Below are 19,276 nucleotides of genomic sequence, written 5' to 3' on the forward strand. Positions count from 1 at the left end.
ACAATCTAAACAATGGGTTACCAAGGGGGAATCTGCGCCAAAAAAGGCGAAGACCGTTCCTTCGGCCGGAAAGATTATAGCGACTGTCTTTTGGGATTCGCAAGGAATAATCCTCATCGACTAACTGGAAAAGGGTAAAACTATTACAGGTGCATATTATTCATCGTTATTGGACCGTTTGAAAACCGAGCTGCAAGAAAAACGCCCACGATTGGCCCACAAAAAAGTCCTTTTCCATCACGACAACGCACCAGCTCACACCTCAGCAGTTGTGGTCGCAAAATTAATGGAAATAGGGTTCCAACTCGTTTCACATCCCCCCTATTCTCCAGACTTGGCTCCCTCGGACTACTATTTGTTCCCTAATATGAAGAAATGGCTGGCGGGAAAAAGATTTTATTCAAACGAGGAGGTGATTGCAGAAACGAATGGCTATTTTTCAGACTTGGACAAATCCTATTATTCGGAAGGGATCAACAAACTAGAGCAGCGTTGGACGAAGTGTATAAGCCTAAAAGGAGACTATGTTGAAAAATAAAAAAGGTTTATTCCAAAAAATTAAGTAGTTTTTATTTTTGCACGGACTTTTCAAACGACCCTCGTACTACAAGGTCAGGCTCTAGACGGAGCAGGCCCGGGATAACCACTTTGTAAAGGTCGAGTTAGTTCTGTACAGTCAAGTCTCCGAGTCTCGTTAAGGTAAAGGGAAAAAAATAGTCTTGCAATTGTATAACCAGAATCATGTTTTAATTAGATGAGGATACAAGCAATGCTATAATTACAATAATTTAAAGGCAACTAAGTGGTTATAAATAAATGATTTATGTAATCACTTAAAACAATAACTTACTGACGGATGTCAAAAAAATGCTAAGTGAATGTGGTTTTATGTCTTAATTTCCATTAACATAAATTAGCATAATGCCAAAATTTACTACATTTGGCTAATGCAACACAAATAAATATGAATAAATTGGAGTCTGTTCAAAATTAGCTTAAAATAGATTTGTAATTGGTAAATATATTTACTTTCCCCAGCTCAAAATTAAGGAAAATTAAGGTAAAGATTACAATATGGAAAAGCGTAAGGGCCGACTAACGAAGAGTGGCTACTAAATAACGAGACTGATGCTGCTACAAAAGAACTATGCATGCGCCAAATCCTAAACGACCGACAGCTCTGTGCAGCGTAAAGCCTACTGTTTCGATTGCAGTGTCTCACGTGTTTGTAGAGAAATCTGTCTGACCGGAACCATCGTTTGTGTAAGAGGTGTTTAGTTTCGTTTTGCCGAAAACATCACAATCACGTGCGCGAGTTTTTGAGTGGTTCAAGCGTTTCCCAAGATGGCCGAGAAGACGTCGGAAATGATGACCGCCCAGGTCCGCCCTTCCACGCACAAAACGGATGAAAATATCGATTATAATTAATCAACATTACTACCGTGAGGTGCTCGCTCAACTCCGTGTAAGAGTAAGGAAAAAACGACCTGATTTGTGGAGGAACCAATTCTCCATCAAGACAACGCGCCGGCTCACATTGCATTGTCTGTTAAGACGTTTCTAGCCAAGTGCATTAGGCCATCCGCCTTATACGTCTGACCTGATCCCCATGTGACTTTTATCTGTTCCCCAAAGTGAAATCTGCATTAAAAGGAACACGACTTCAGTCCGTAGAAGCTGTGAAAGAAAAAGCGGCACGCGTCATGCAGGAGCTCACAGAAAAGACTTCCAGCACTGTTTCCAAATAATGGTAAATTCGCATGGAGCGTTGTAGGGATAGGGGAGGGGTGTATAGTGAAGGTGATAATAACTAAATATGTATAAATTTCAAATAAAATGTTTTATAGCAATAGTCTCGTTATTTAATAGCCACACCTCGTAGATCGCCCAGGAAGCGAGAAGCTACTTCCAACTTGGGTATGTGTGCTTAGCTACGGTTTTTGTAATTGAAAGGTTGGCAGTCATGCAGATTTTTTTTCGTTGAAGCAAATTTTGAGTATGAAAAACGGATTTTTAGAAATCGCTGAAGAAAAAAAAGAGAAAATTGTAATTTTATAATTCAAAATTTTTAGACAAGAATACCAATCAGAAAATAAAATAAGATCTGAGTGTCTAGGTGTGGCAGCATTGTTATAGTGACGATAATAAGATATTCAATTTCATCCAGGATTAAGGCGAAATATTAATTAGCAATAAGTGCAGTCACCCCATTTGTTTTTTGTTTATGATATTATCCATTTTTCTGGATATAATCCATTTTGAATGATTGGCAAAAAAGGAATCTGCTCTGAGTGGCTGTTACCATAGTAACTTGTATAGGTTACATAACACTTCTCAGAACTGTTTGTGTCAAATCTTTAACAATGTCCTACCTTAACTGGCACAAGGAAAATCGTATCTAAAATTCAAAGAATAGAAATTTATAAAATATAAATTAGTTTATTAATTAAAAAGAAAATTTAAGAATGATGTGTGATGAGTAGATACCAGATTTTCAGATCAACCAATATAAATGGAAATCTTAAAGGAATATATCCACTTCCCTGGACAAAAACAGAGCGAGAATTTTTGGGTTATACATTTATTAGGTGGTAATTCTAAATATTTCAGTGAAATGGACCCTCCTAACCCAAAAATACTCTTATTAAAATTTTGCTGGAAAAAAGTTTCATTAAGTAGCGGAGAGGGGGGCACAATTGAAGAGAATTTACATTTTCTGTTACAGAGTGCACAGAATCGTATTATTGAACCTTTTTATCTTGTTTTCTACAACTTTCAAGTCTTCTTAACAGATCTATATCAATAAACAGTTGGTACTTTACACACATATCTGTTTTTTAATTTTGAAAATGTTGTGTCAAATGTTAATATCTGCCCCACTGGTGGGGTACCCCTTGAACACAATATAAAATAGAAAGAAATGATATTACTTTACTCTGAATCTACCTTCTATCAGTTATTTCTCTCACTACTACATTACTTTCTCTTTTAAACCACTGAAATCTAGTTCGGCATGTTGTACCCGAAGTGATGGGTTTAGGAAGTTTGAACAAAATATTCAGTTTGTTGCGCTTCTTAATGTAGGTTCGGACCACTTTCCCCTTCTCTGCGATTAAACAGAAAAAAGTTACAAACTTGCAGGTCGGTACGTCACATTTTAACTGAGAAGTTTAAATGTGCCCCCTCTCCTTCCATAAAAGAAAATATAATATCCAACACTTTTTGCAAGCAAATAGATTTTTGTAAATACTAGAAATAAAAATACGAATTCCTAATGTTAATATGGGCGAACAATACTTACAACTTATCCACCACAATCTTCACAATACCACTTCCAAAGCTGCAACCAAAATTTTACTTCCACCTTGCAAAATATAACATTCCTCAATTCTGGACTTTACCAAACAATGAAAACGAAGGGAAACTCTGTCAATTATACAACAGGTCTATCACAAAATATGGAGAAAATTACCAATCATAAATGTTTTAAATATTGCGAGAAATTAAAACTGTTCAAATGTGCTCCTGCCTCTCTCTCCACTACTCGTAAAACATACTTAAAAAAATTCTAGGAGCCATTTTTTTTGAGAAAATCTCGGAAAACTGAAAATCGATTAGGTAAAGTGGAATTTCTGGTCAGCTGATGTGGTCTAAAAGCTTCTATTTCTAATGGGGGTTATGCTAACCAAACACACCCACTCCGCAGGCATAGACACACATGTACTTAACCAATTTGTAGAAAACTATTTGATTGAACTCTAAAAGATCTTTCAAAAAGAACACTCCTAGAGAAAATTCTAAACTGAAAATCTTATACAATCGCTATCTAGTACAGTGGCATAAAAACATTCATTAGGTTCAAAGGAAAAACAAAATTTAAGAGGCTGGACTCAAAACTGAGAGCCAATACACTAACCATTCAGCTAATCCAATTCTCTTGGACTCATATTTAACGGAACATTTTTTTTTTTTTTAAAGATTTAAAAATACTTAAGAGTCTGGGTGATGTTTCCGACTCTTCTTCAATTTTTTTTTTTTTTTTTTAAACCCTTTATTATCTATCAAAAGTAATCAGCCACTCGACTATACAAATAAAAGTATAAATAAATATAACTTTCTAAAAACAGGTTTAGTTCAATGAACTTCAAGCAACTAGCAATGGTTTGCGAAACTATATATAATAAACGGCAAAGTAATCTAATTTTTATAATAATACATCTACATTATAAAATTGCAATGGTTCATACAGTTAGCAAATTACCATGGTATATACAGGCAGCCATATTTATAGATTTGTTTAAAACGATCAAGACTCTGTCCTCGCTGATATACTATTTTTAAGTTAACCTTTTTATTCATTTTTTTTTTTTTTTTTATAACGTACTTAGAAAAAAAATTGTGACCTCTTTGTGCAAAGAGGAAAATAATTTGAAGCGAACACTCATTACAACTACCTATATTATACAAACGTAAAATTTTTATGTAAACTCTGAATTATTTAAATATATTTATTTCTCAATAAGTGTATCAAGAATTAAATTTTTAAGATGCCTAACATATATTAAGGCTAATTATAAAAAGGAAGGTCTAGAAACGTTTACTTACATAATAATAGTTATATAAAGGGTAAATATTTAATTTAAACCAATTATAATTATAATCAATTCTGAATTATCAATTATAAATAAACTAGTTACGAAACTATTTTATCAATAACTAATAAATTGAAAAAATAATATAATTTGAAATGAGTTGCTAAACACTTTTTGACGGAAATCTAAATTTGATAACAACCTTTTCAACGTCATACAGTAACCATAAAAAGAAAAACAAAAAAGTGTTCAACTCTGAGTGTAACCTGAGTTTATCGATCGAACAACTATTTTTCATAAATAAAATAGAAATCCTACTTCTAGACCTCAACGTATTGGCAGGCTAACGGTTCAGATTGTGTTTTTACGAGGGTCGTTTGAAAAGTGCGTGCAAAAATAAAAACTACTTAATTTTTTGGGGTAAACCTTTTTTATTTTTCAACATAGTCTCCTTTTAGGCTTATACACTTCGTCCAACGCTGCTCTAGTTTGTTGATCCCTTCCGAATAATAGGATTTGTCCAAGTCTGAAAAATAGCCATTCGTTTCTGCAATCACCTCCTCGTTTGAATAAAATCTTTTTTCCCGCCAGCCATTTCTTCATATTGGGGAACAAATAGTATAGTCCGAGGGAGCCAAGTCTGGAGAATAGGGGGGGATGTGAAACGAGTTGGAACCCTATTTCCATTAATTTTGCGACCATTAACTGCTGAGGTGTGAGCTGGTGCGTTGTCGTGATGGAAAAGGACTTTTTTGTGGGCCAATCGTGGGCGTTTTTCTTGCAGCTCGGTTTTCAAACGGTCCAATAACGATGAATAATATGCACCTGTAATAGTTTTACCCTTTTCCAGATAGTCGATGAGGATTATTCCTTGCGAATCCCAAAAGACAGTCGCCATAATCTTTCCGGCCGAAGGAATGGTCTTCGCCTTTTTTGGCGCAGTTTCCCCCTTGGTAACCCATTGTTTAGATTGTTCTTTGGTCTCAGGAGTGTAGTGATGTATCCATGTTTCATCTACAGTGACGAAACGACGCTTAAAGTCCTGCGGATTCTTCTGGAACAGCTACAAACCGTCCTTGCAACACTTCACACGATTTCGTTTTTGGTCAAGCGTGAGCAATCGCGGCACCCATCTTGCGGATAGCTTTGTCATGTCCAAATGTTGATGCAAAATATCATGTACCCGTTCATTCGAGATGCCCACAGCACTAGCAATCTCACGCACCTTCACTCTTCTGTCATCCATCACCATATCATGGATTTTATCAATGATTTCTGGAGTAGTAACCTCAATAGGGCGTCCAGAACGTTCAGCGTCTCTTGTGCCCATATGGCCACACCGAAAATTTTGAAACCACTTATAAACTGTTTTAATCGAAGGTGCAGAGTCACTATAATGTTTATCAAGCTTCTCTTTAGTCTCCTCAGGCGTTTTGCCTTTCATAAAGTAGTGTTTAATCAACACACGAAATTCTTTTTCGTCCATTTTTTGAAAATCACTCGACTTCCTCGATTCAAACGAATGCCAAACACAAAGAAATAGACCGATCTGGCTGAAACTTGGTGTGTGTTCTTCCAAGAGATGCTACTAACTAAACATAACCTCGATACGCGCCAGTAGTGCTATCTCTCTGACTTTGCACGAACTTTTCAAACGACCCTCGTAAATGTTCGACTACTGGACTAAACGATGGATTTATAACAATTGTAGAAGCATGTGATTATCTTTATCCCCACCGCATCCGCATTTATTTTGTGTGAACATCTGAAGGGAACGTGATATAGTCGAAGAAAAAGTGTTCGTATTTGTTATTTTGTGTACACAATGACAATCATAAATGTCCTAAAGGCAATAAATATAATCTTCCAAAAATTACTATTAATTATGAAAATAAAGAATGAGAGTGTAAAATCCTATTTGCTAAGAATATACAAGGTCAAGTAATGTGATTTAATCGATTTGACTAAATATCGAAATAAATTATACAGCTGTAAATTAAAAGTCAGTACAATTAGACACCAAGTTATGATTGAACGGCTTGTTTTGTTTTGCAAACTCTTTTTTATTTTATTTTAGTCATTAACAGCTCTCGTACATTGGCCCCCTTTATTTTAACAATTGATAGATTAAATTTCATTTATAACGGATTAATAAAATTCACTCGAACCAAGTTCAATCAACATTATAGAGATTTCTAAGGCTTACAAAAACAATCAAACAAACGAGCAATGCAATTAATATTGAGAAGACACAAAAACATACATTCATCATGGGCTTCACAAGCTCAAAGTCCAGCTTGAAAGTTCTGACCACTTTATTATTGGAGAAACAACCTTGAACACCACATGAATTTTTTTTTTTTAATTATGCCCCTAAAGTCTGAGATCATTGGTATTCGGAATCTGATACAGTCAGTGCACTGCACTGTCACCCTTCGGATAATTTTTCTCTCGCAACATCAATACTGTTTTAACGCCAGACCAAGGCCTGTGAGCTTTACCCAAGAGTCGCTCTCCAGCATTAAGAGTCTGATTAAAAGGACAGGTCTAGAGAGTGAGCTTTAAAGTGAGGGGAGCCACAATAGATCCAAAGGGGTCGCAGTGGCGTAGGCCTTGAGGCCGCCCTAGTCTAATCTAATCTAACGCCAGACGATAAGCTGAAAGAAGCTCCTAAAAAGACAAAATCTGATTAGATTTTCTCCTCCTAGTAGCTTCTTACAAGTCACTGTTGTATGTAAACGAGAACTCTGGATTGATTAATTTGTCCGGTGGCCACAGGCGCAAGAGGTTGACGCGCCTTAAAAAAAAATAATAAGTAAATAAAATGTATTTTTTAAAAGTTCATGCAAAAGACACATAATGCGTTCAAATGAGACCCTCTCAAAATATATGAGCATTTCAGCCGAAAACTTGACTAACTGACACGATTACAATAAAACACTTAGGTCTACAATATCCCCCCACCACCTCGAAACAAAAATTAGCGAAGATGTGGCTGGCTGGATACATAGCAAGCTTAGAAAGAAAGAATAGCGTAATTAAATATGAAGCAATGATTCTGGAATATACTAACTTTCAAGATAATTATTGCTCTCTGAACTGTGAAACGAAAATATTAAAATGAATGTAAGGCGCCATATTTATACAAAAAAAAAAAATAAAAAAAATAATCATAATTAAATTTATGGAGGTGTTAATGGTGGAAAGGTAATTACGATTATTTAATAATAATGAATGACACGTAAATATTTTTTTATATAATCGTTTCATTAACAAAAAAAGACAGAGGTGATGGTTAATTAAACATAAATTTAATGAGAGTAAACAGAATTAAATATAACATATGGCAATATAAAAACTAGATTAAAGTATTCAAGTTGGCAATGTAGTAGACAGTGTCTCGTTACAATTATTATTTTCACTATTAAGATATCTTTTATCTCATTGTTTTAAATTACAAAAGCTTCAAGGTCAATTTAGGTGTAATTAAAAATAATAAGTTATAAGTAATAATACTCAGTAAATATTCAAATATAAACACAGTTATATTTTTAAGTACGGTTATTATTATTATTATTATTATTTTACTTAAAGAACGTATGATTTTCAATTTTGGGACCATGTTCGCCGCAGATAATGATGGTGGCTTAGAAGATAAATGCAAGAATAGCTGCCAGGAAAGAGATGCTTTTACGCTATACAAAAAAGTGTTGAAATTTGTGTTGAAAAAGTGCTAGGGTCTTATACCCAACTATGCCCACAGTTATGACACGTGAGTCCTTGGTTTTTTTATTAAACAAGAGGATCACCTCATTAAAAAGAAAAGAAAGAGGAATATGTTACAAAAGACATAAAATTCAATTTGGTGGACAGCGAGCCAAGAATGAGAAACAACAGCTGAATAGAGAAGAGATAATATGTGGTCAATCTTGCTTAAGAAGAGTCGCTTTAAGAGAGATGGGTTGAAATGGTTAGACCGAATGTATAAAGCCGGCAAGAATACTGTAAAAAAAAAAAAATCTCGAATAATATACCGAGAGTTAGGAACAGTCTACCAACACCAGTTAAGTGGTAGAATGTGTTCAGAAGGACTAGAGGAAAATGAAAATACGAAGGTAAATGAATGGAGCGCATGGTAAAACAATATGGGGTTGAAATGTTGGTGCAAACCTTGGTTCTTAATGATCGTAGGGCTAAAAATGGATAGATCATGAGGTGATGAAACTTAAAATGTTAATAAGATATAAATAGTTAGAAGAAAACCACAAACGAGAAAATGCGAAAAATCTAAAAAATTCAATTTGCAATATTGGTTATAGCGGAAACCAATAAGGTGCCTCTAAAGTCGAGTCCATCAACAGAAATATCATGTTTAATTTTTTAGCCATTTTATATTTTCAATTTTGCAGTTAACATCCAATTTTTTATGTTTAAAGGAGATTAAATATAGTATTTCAAGAATATTCGATACAATTACTGAGATACCACTTTTAAGTCAAGCTTTATAAGCGGAGAAAGACAAAAAAACCACTAACATGCTATAAATAATTTTTTAAAATATAATATTTCATTTCAAAAGAGGTTAATGTCGTCTTGGAGAACGTACTATAATTTTTTTTAACCATAAAATAAAAAAAATGAATTTAAAATAGCAAAAAAACTACTTGTCATACAACAAAAATGTTATGAAAACGCAGACATTCCCTTTTTAGACGATTACAAATGCAATTTACACATTTTCTAACACATAATTTTTCTGAACGTTCTTATTTTGTGTTAGAGGCCTGTAATAAATCACACTTTGCAAAAAATATTAGGCCTGGCTCCATACTAACTACACCACACAATTTTTAAAAAGATTCTAATTTAACCTCCTCTCCAGGAAGCCTAAATAAGATTTTGTTCTGAAAATGTTTCAAAAAATGATGACCGTATGCGGACAGTTAGTTAAATGAAAAATGCTGAAAGCCACTTTCGTAAAAATGGGAACTTCAAATAACTATATCTGACAAATAAAAAGTATAAAAAGTAATGGCAAGGGAGATCGCCAAAGAAATTTGTCCTGAGCGCTAGATTGTTTTAGGACCTGATTGCAAGCAATAATTCCTTTGACCAGACAGGGTTAAACCCACAAAAATACTATTTTCTTGCCCTAATAATTTCTAAATTCTCATGGTATTATTTTTTTAAATAATTCAGGAACCGGATTATTATTTTTTGGAATAGGAAAATGAGGGTGCTGGAAGCGCGATTAGTACTTGCGTAAACATCACGTGAATGGCGAGTGAATAATCGTCCTTGTACTAATATAGAATCAAATATGCAGACACATAAATATATAATTGTTAAAATTACCGTATTTCAATAATTTTTTCATAAGTAATTCATTTGGTTGCAGGCAATTTTTTTAAAACTGAACCCTGCCAATTTTCTGCAAATATGTAAGGTAAAAATTGAGCCAATGAATATTATTTAATTTCTATATAATGTAAATTAATTAATTAAATTAAGTAACTGTGACTTTTTGGTCGCTCTAAAGAATAATAAAATAGTATAAAATTGCGAATCCTTTGAAATGCCAAGATGGTACCAGTTTGGCAGGTACTCATGTTTTAGTTTAAAAATAGCCCCGAACTGGGTAGATAAGCAAATTGGAGGGGTCGGAACTGTGAGTTGTTTACCGTATAGCCTTAAAATCTGATAATAAATGAGAATAATTGAAATGTGAATATTTTTAACTACTTTTCGTCGCAATTATCGTCAAATAGATATCCATAATAAAATAGACGAACAAATGTAAATAGAAACATAAAAAAAAAGGATTATCATAGAATCTAAACACAAAAGAAATCTTTGGTCACAAGAACTACACGTGATTCCCTGGGTATAACAACTACGCAACATATATTTTTCTTTTCAAGGTCTCTCAATTTTCAACCATTAAGGATAATCAAATAACTTTTAGTAATAAGAAAAATTAATCACTTCTCTTCTCATTACATGTTAAGGAAAATAAGTAAGTAACAAAAAAAAGAACGGAGGAGTTTTTGTCGTTTTATTAATAGCACTGGAACGCATCACGAGCTTTCGACCGGCTTATATAAGTACGTTTTGATCGTCACGTAGGCTCACCTCTACTCTAACGAATTTTTTCAACATTTCGATGATATCAAACTTTCGTGGAACTTACTTTTGTCTCCCACAACTGCCAAAAATGTACCTATTTTTAAAATAAGTAAATATCTATCGGCAATCAAGGCTATTATTTATGAAGATATCCCAATAAAATAAAAATGCAGAAGTTAAATAATAATAATTAAAAAAAACTCTTAAAAATTTGTGGTCACAATAATCGGCAGATTAACTAAAAACTGCTTCTATAACAGGAATCAGCAAAACCTGTTTTCTATTTTAAGTTTAAATCCTATTGGTACATGTTTGATATATCACATTATAAAATTAACCTTAGGGGGAATAAAAAATAAAAATAAATTCAACTATGTTATTTAATAACTGAAATACCTGCACAGGATGCTGACAGAACATGTACTATAGCTGTGTCAGGATTAAGAAGAGAGTTGAAGAAAGATTTCGCTTGGGAATACGCACAGAAGTAAATTGCACGAGATGGAGCAACGCCAACAAGATTAGGGCCAAGCCCCTTAAAAAGGGCCATTGGACCCTCATTTTGAATAATAAGTCTGCAAGAATAACCGAACATTAGAACAGATAGAAAACAAGAAAAAAAAAAAAATTAAATAAAATAAGAATTACAAATTTTGGAGGAGTTACTTCACCATTTGAACTTAAGTATAAACAAAAACTAGGGAATTAAATGTTAAAAACATCAACAAAATAGTAAGAATCCTAGTTAAATATATTCCTAAGAATTCCATTTGAAATGATCATTTAAAACATACATATACATTTAATTATACCTAATGCACTGCAGTAATCCTATGGACTTTGATGAAGGCTTTCCATAAGTAGAAATAGCCAACATTTGTGTAGCATGTCTTGATGTTATTGTGTTTATTTTACGTCTTTGGTGGGATGGCAAAATTGTTTTACAAGTAACATGCCGGCTGCTTACTTCTGGGGAAGCAATTTTGGGAAGGCACACATGAAACCCAGAAGACGAAGATTGCAGCCGAGTTTTAACAACTTCCAAGGGACAGGTTACTACAGCGCCAACGGTCCCAGCTACCCTTTAATGGAAATAAATTTTTCCAATAAATACCACATGACCCTAACTATAGATACATAAAGAGTAAAGGTTTTTCACTAGGTTACTTTAATGAATGATTAACATCACTTACCCGCCTGCTACAAGATGTATAATTGTATCCTTTTGTGACTGAGTCATGTCACATAAAGAGAAAATTTGGGAAATAATTTAGTTTATAATATCTACATAATTACCAAATTGTTTATTTCAGGGGTTCAAAATGAAACTTGACTACATTTTTATTTGTTTCACAGGCAACCACTGATTACCATTTCGATACACTCCACAACAAATGACGTTCACTGGCAAACACAAATTCTCTGATAAGAACCCACCACCATTCATCAACTGCACACATTGCAATGAGAGAAATTCAAACATGTCTTTCGTTCGGTCAGAACGTAAACACAGAGTTACCAACTGACTCAGGCTTGTACTATCGAACCTTTTTACTCTCTTTAGCATCGATGGAAGTGTTGCGCGTGCTACAACTAAACTGAACTAGTGATCCACAACTGTGTAGGTTATGTTATTCCTATAGAAGGTAGAAATACACCATCAAAATGATCTCTAAATATTTACGATTATTTTCATACAAGCATTTCGATCTGATTAAATAGAACTTAAGTTAAAAAGAATATAGTTTCATTTTAAACAATGAGAGAACATAAGTATCAAGCGCATAAGAAATGGAATGTATGAGGTATGTAAAACTATTTCTGAAACTCTAAACTGTTTCTATAACTATTTAAATGGCATTAAAAAAAAATCATGATTTCGTTTCAGAAAGAGACAGAAATGCCCGTGGTTTCTTCATATATTCTTCGTCTTACCCTTCAACATCGGGCTTTATATTGCTACTTGATACTTAGTTTGTGGATTCTAATTTTATTAGGAGGTAAATTACTATTATAATGTTATGTCCTCGCTCAAATAAGTACCATTTTGTAAATTGAAAGATATCTAGAAAACAACGAAGTCATTCAACATTATACAAATCACATGTTTATTGAGGACATTGAACTCAATTTCGAAAAATTACTCCCATTAAAAAAAAAAAACTATAACAAATGTATTTTATTATTTGCTGTTGGGCACTATATTCATTGCAGGATCTTGAATTCCATGACATTCCCTATTCAAATCCGACTTGGGTCGGTTTGCGCTATCTCTTAAGTTCCATTATTCTTAAAAATAAATAAATACCATTATATTCTCCTTTCTTTTTTTATGCCAGTTAAGAAGAGGGGATGATGGATTTCCTTGTGTTAAGACTTGGCGGTTGAAAAAAATATTCCTCTTTTGATCCGTGGACCTGCTTGTTGAAGAAGATGCATTATAAATTAAAGCTAATTTGAAAATTACGTTATTGTCGATATTTGGAGACTTGACTTTTTACTCAAGTTATAAATAATTAAGGAATGAGTAAGTATAGACAATTGCTTCACCAAAAATGACGAAGCAAATCTCACTTAGTGCCGTAATGATTAATCTCACTTCGACGTATTCTTCATCAAGCGCGAAATGTGAGAGCCGCAATTGTTACTGTCACAAAAACAAACCAATGTTTTACGCCCAAAATGTTTAACCTGTGTAATTACTGACATTTAAACCATATGAACAGTGCTTTATGCGCGTTCTCTTTCGGATCATACTTATTCTTTTTACCTGTCTTTAAAACATTAAAGAAAAAAACCTGCTCGTTCACATATGTGAATTATACACATACGAATTTTGTAGTCCTGTATTATTTTGTTGGCTCTGGATGAAGTAAGAAACCAAAACTAGCTATTAGCTAAATAGGAAGGCCTTCTTTAATAGTACTTTTCAATTTACCATTCGAATTTAATTTTAAATTCAAAAATAAACTGGGCTCAAAAATATCTGGACTCAACCAAACGATTTAATCTACATAACAGACCCTTCAATTTAAACTTCTCCGTAAAAATATTAATGCTTCCTTTTATGTGTCCAATTTAACCATCCACAGAAATTCCCTTCATCAATCAAGTTATAAATAAAGCCCCTTACCAAAAGAACTCGGTGGAGAGAATGGTGAATCTCTACTATCCTATTCTAATCTCTTTATCCGCCATCTCTCTAATTACCCTCTCAGGCGATCAAAACTCTAGTAGCTTCGCGGATTCTTCATTTGGTGATTGTAGCAACAGCTCAGCTATTGGAAGTGTAACTACTGGGTAGGTTGTTCCCTCGTAGTGCGCATATTCGAATGAAATCAGGGCTTTCAATGTAACTTATAGCATTACAAATGCTGATGTAACAATACAAAAAAAAAGTCAAGAACACAACTGAATCATTCAGCTTCTTGTACATAAGTTTTGAGAAAATTATACACAAGTTTTAGAGATTTAAGCATAATAACATTAACTTGGAGCTTATCTTCCACTAATATTGTTTATTTTTAATTGTTTTTTAGTAATGTACAGATATATCGGATTAGAAAATGATTCTTTAAATTTATTAAAATACCATACTACTGAAATTAATGGAGCGCCTTCCACCAGAAATTTGTTTCCTTTTTTTAAATTACCTGCTATAATTAAAGTATGTAACCCTTACCAAGGAATTGTTGCAGGATCTGAAGGTTGGTTTATTCTTGCTTTTATTTACATACTGGAATAGACTCTTATGACTTCTAATTACATCTATTTTCAGGTTGCAACGATAAACGATATATATTAGAAGGATTATTAATACTAATAAGACATGGAGATCGAGGTCCTTTAACGCATGTACAGAATATTTCCAGTGTCAATTGTGTTGGTCCATATGATCCTCTCTATACAGAGTTTGAAAGTTACATAGATAATATTACAGGAACATCAGCATTGTCTCAGCTATTAGGTACTTTTCATGGTATACCGCCTTTGCCAGGAATCGAATGCGGACTTGGCCTGCTTACAAGAATCGGAGCTTCACAACTATTGGCTACTGGTAAAGCACTCAGAAATGTGTACAAAAATCTGTTCCATATCAATAGTTCTTTAGTCAAAGAAGAAATAAAAGCATATTCGACAAGATACAGGCGAACATTGCAAAGTGCTCTAGCATTTTTGTTTACATTTTTAAATATTGAACATTTTCAAAAAGTGACACTGCAAGAAGCTCCTAGTTTGTCATTTTGTTTTGATGATTGTGCTTGCCCAGCTGCCGATCATTATCACAGAAAATTCGTGCTTGAAACTTATCATCATTTGCGGACTCATCCGTCTATTTTAAACTTGGTCAAATCTTCTTCTTCAGTTGTATATGAATTTACTGATAGAAAAATATCTACTGATCCGCATGCTCTTAAAGATGCTTTGTTGACTTATGTATGTCATGGAGCCAATCTGCCATGTGCTGACATCTATTCAGTACCAGAATCTTGCATTAAGATGGAACATATCAATAGTTTATTTAATTATATTGATTGGGAAACTAAAGTAATTAGCAAAAGCGAAAATTTAAGGCGAGAATGTTTGTTACGAGCATACGGATTATTAAAGAACATTATATCACATTTGTTAAGGATTGTCTCTGAAAAGCGGCCTCGTATAGTTCTTTATTCAGGACATGACAAGACCCTAAGTTATCTAGCAACAGCTTTAGGGGTTACTGGAAAAGTATCATCCCCTCAGTATGCTTCAAGACTTATATTCGAGGTACTTATTCTTGCCTTTTTTAAATTCAATATTGTACAGAGATTTTTTTGTTTTTAATGTTGATCAAAAGAGGAAAAAATTTTGATTGATGTACATTTTTGGGGGTTAGGGAAGTGTGGTCGATGGTCCCCTTAAAATGGAGGAAAATTTCCAAAATTAAATAAACTTCGAATTTTTTTTTTGTGGATATAATGAAACAAAAGTGTATTATTGTTTTCAGTTCATTATTTTCAGACAGTCCTTTTACGTCCCGTCTTTGATCAGTTGTCGGGTGCGAAGGCGGATAGCAAATATACAGGGTGACCAGAGTTATATGCTCCACCCACTTTTTTTTAAAACGGCGGGAAATTTCGAAAAAACAAAAAACACGTATTTAATCATTTTTAGTCTAGTTTATTTTCAGTGATTGACCCATTTTTTTAATCCCCTGTATCTCGAGATACAGCAACCAACTTTGTTTTTTCAAATGGAACGTTATATTTTTTTGTGCATATTTTTATATTATTTGAGCTTCTAAAAAAAACAAAAAAAATTTTTTGAAATCGGTTAGGTTTTTCAAAAGTAATGGTGGTTTAAAATATGAAAAACAAATTTCAGTTTACTGTCAAATTTGCGTTATTTTGTTTAAAGAATCTGTTCAAACTGGGCACAATTAACGGATAGGCAAGCCAAAACTCTGGACTCCCACGCTTAGGAACTATAGGAATTGTAGAGGAACATCTTCTAGCAGAACTGGCATAATGTCTCTTAAAAAAAGTTAGATACCTTTCACCAGTTAAGTTCTCTCTGTAGAAGTATAGACCGACTAGTTGATTTCCTAAAACTCCACACCAAACGTTTGTAGAAAAAACAACCTCAACGTCGAATAACTCTAGCCTCCCTAGATCTTGACTTCGCCACCATAAGTGCTGCTACAAGCAAAGCGTGGGAGTCCAGAGTTTTGGCTTGCCTATCCGTTAATTGTGCCCAGTTTGAACAGATTCTTTAAACAAAATAACGCAAATTTGACAGTAAACTGAAATTTGTTTTTCATATTTTAAACCACCATTACTTTTGAAAAACCTAACCGATTTCAAAAAATTTTTTTTGTTTTTTTTTAAGAGCCCAAATACTATAAAAATATGAAAAAAAATTATAACGTTCCATTTGAAAAAACAAAGTTGGATGCTGTATCTCCAGGTACATGGGTTTAAAAAAATGGGTCAATCACTGAAAATAAACTAGACTAAAAATGACTAAAAACGTGTTTTTTATTTTTTCGAAATTTCCCGCCGTTTAAAAAAAAAGTGGGTGGAGCATATATCTTTGGTCACCCTGTATATTCTAAAAATAATTATATGGCTTTTTAATTTCAATACCAAAAACGTAAATCAATCGCAATATACAATATTTCTTCGCTTTGCTATCTGTGTACGATTCCTAAAGGTAAAAAATATATATTTCTTTTCCAGAAGGAACTTAGGGCTTCTTATAAACTTTCCTTTATTAACTTTTTCTATGTCCTCTTAGACTGGTCACGGACCACCAAAGGGGAAGGTAATTCTGATAAATAAATGTGTTCCTAAAGGTAATGTAAAAAGTAAATTGGCTTAAAGTAAAAGTTAAAATCATTACTCTCGTTTGATTCTTAATCGTAAAACTGCCTTGAAATAATGTTTTGTTAGTGTTGAAAACTTTTTAAGCGGCCAACACAGTAGTTGATTTTCTAGTCTGAATTCTAACCTCTGGGGAAGGTAAGTGCTTGTAACAGTAGTTGGAATTAATTTTCCTTTTGGAAAACCTCTGCAGTCGGTTTCCTGTTGTCGGACCACAGATTTAATCAAACTTTTCGTTTAACGCAATGTAGTTCTACCTTCACTGATAAATCTTTCATCACTCACTATAACCTGACGTTACGATATTGCTAATTTGTTTACGACAAGTTTTCTCCTCTTCTTCTGAAGTTCCCTTCAAGTTAATGCAAATCTTTTTACTAATTTAAAAAGATCATGCAAACGAGGAAGAAGTTTAATTGGTGAACATTTATGTTTTGAAATGCCCTAATAAAATCTCAAACAATACTTAACAGTTATATTGATAAGTACAATCATTTGTTTTTTGTTGTCTAATAGAACATGATTATTCTTGTAATAACTGTCATTGGGGAGTGAAACCCTACGCTATAATTCTGGGCTCAAAATAAGGAAGATTACTTGCGCATTACTTTTCCTTAATGGTTATTTTCCTTAATGCTGTTTTAAAAAAGAGAGCCTAGAAAAAAGATTTAAAAGTTCTATTGCTCTTTTAACTGAATTGATAAATATATACAAGATTTTGTTGCTGAACATATAAGTGAGTTTTTTTAAAAACATTTTCAGGTGTACAGGAGTAACGATCAAGCAGCTGCTCAATATGGTCCTGTGGGAAGTGATTATTATTTTCGTTTGCTGTTCAATGGTAAAGATATTACAAACAGGATACAATTTTGCAAAACTTCTTCCGATTTAAATTCTCATAAAGAGCTCAATTTTACTAGTAGTAAATCCGTAAACTTTTATCTTTGTCCTTTGGAATCTATTGTGCGATTTTTACATGATGATTATTTCGCTCCATTTAATGCTACCAATATAAGGGATGCTTGCACATTTTAAAATAAATATGTAATCGTTACTTTTAATCTTGAAGCTATGGTTATCTCTAGTCGACCAAATCGAAAAAAAAATATATATTTGTTGTAAATTTGTCATTTTATTTTGTACTGAAAATGTAAATAAAAACTTATTCCACTTTATTAATTCTTTATTTTTAAACATTTGTTAGAGTAATGATTAAAAATTTTATATCATTACTGATTCTAAAAAATTTGGTGTAACATCTTATATGTTATCTATTACTAATGCCCCGACTTACTGCTTTCAGTTTTTATCGAACGTGCATGGGTATATTTTATATAAGTCGTTGATTACAAATTATCAATCTAAAGTACCCATTATATGAAAAGTAAGGCAATATAAATATACAACGTTATTAATGTAACAAAAATATATTTAATTTTCAATAACATTGTTTAATTATAAAACATTTTAATAAACGAATTAAAAATATCAAAAATAAAACATTTAAATAAATTGTTAAAAAATGGTAACACATTCTGGACTCAACTTGAGAAGAACAGTTTATTAATTTTACCAAAAACAACCCCTCAATCAAAAACTATAGACAAAAAACTACTTTAAAAAATAAAGTTGACAAATATGTCAAATAAACTAAAAAATGGAATAAAATAAGATCTAACAAAGTGAACAAAAATATTTAAAACAAATGAAAACCCAAATTAATGGCCTAACAGTTTCCTTCTAAAAAATACGACAGTTTAAAAATAAAAAAAAAATCTTGAATCAATTTTAATTTTAATCAATTGAGAAGAAAATAATATCTAATATTACAAACATGATAAAAGAAAATATTTTTTGTAATCCCCATATTAAAGTCATGATTGTGTTTAATTTTATAAAAACCCCTTTATCACAATAAAACTTCAGATTTCTATCTTCAACGTCACATTTTTTTCTTTTTTTTAAACACTATTCACAAACGTATTGTAAGCGAAAACTTATAAAACATTAAATTTCAGCACAAAGTAAATGCACAATATTCAGAATATTTATTGTTTTACATTCAATTCAGCAGTATTTTATAAAATATGTCAACTTAATCTTTAAAAAGAATATTTTACTACTTTTTATTATTATTATTTTTTTTTAAGCTAGTTATTTGCGCATAATTTTTTATTTGATTCAATTCGGTCCATA

The 19,276-nt window shown here is 32.7% G+C and overlaps 2 protein-coding genes across 3 annotated transcripts in view; one reads left to right on the plus strand and one right to left on the minus strand.

The window, feature by feature from the left end:
• Rim2 (replication in mitochondria 2) overlaps nt 1–12,183 on the minus strand; it is a 49,240-nt gene extending 37,057 nt beyond the window's left edge. The window contains exons 1-3 of the mRNA XM_074132939.1: nt 11,912–12,183; nt 11,531–11,800; nt 11,115–11,293 (exon numbers count right to left, since the gene is read on the minus strand). Coding sequence (XP_073989040.1) covers nt 11,115–11,293; nt 11,531–11,800; nt 11,912–11,958 — 496 coding nt within the window. The 5' untranslated portion in view covers nt 11,959–12,183. The remainder of the gene's footprint in view (nt 1–11,114; nt 11,294–11,530; nt 11,801–11,911) is intronic.
• Nucleotides 12,184–12,284: 101 nt separating this feature from the next.
• On the plus strand, nt 12,285–18,255 carry LOC141456713 (2-phosphoxylose phosphatase 1). 2 transcript variants are annotated; one of them, XM_074132935.1, is made up of 5 exons: nt 12,285–12,523; nt 12,607–12,718; nt 14,258–14,425; nt 14,497–15,485; nt 17,843–18,255. In XM_074132935.1, exons 1-5 carry the CDS (start codon nt 12,515–12,517, stop codon nt 18,113–18,115), a joined length of 1,551 nt encoding a protein of 516 aa, XP_073989036.1. In that variant the 5' UTR covers nt 12,285–12,514; the 3' UTR covers nt 18,116–18,255. The 2 variants fall into 2 exon arrangements, with proteins under 2 accessions (XP_073989036.1, XP_073989037.1); XM_074132936.1 differs by lacking the exons at nt 12,285–12,523; nt 12,607–12,718 and adding an exon at nt 13,093–13,245.
• The last annotated feature ends 1,021 nt before the right edge of the window (nt 18,256–19,276 follow it).

The sequence above is a fragment of the Rhodnius prolixus genome, unplaced genomic scaffold (assembly GCF_049639745.1).
Source record: "Rhodnius prolixus isolate KJV_2025 unplaced genomic scaffold, Rpr scaffold_10, whole genome shotgun sequence".
Classification (NCBI taxonomy): Eukaryota; Metazoa; Arthropoda; class Insecta; order Hemiptera; family Reduviidae; genus Rhodnius; species Rhodnius prolixus.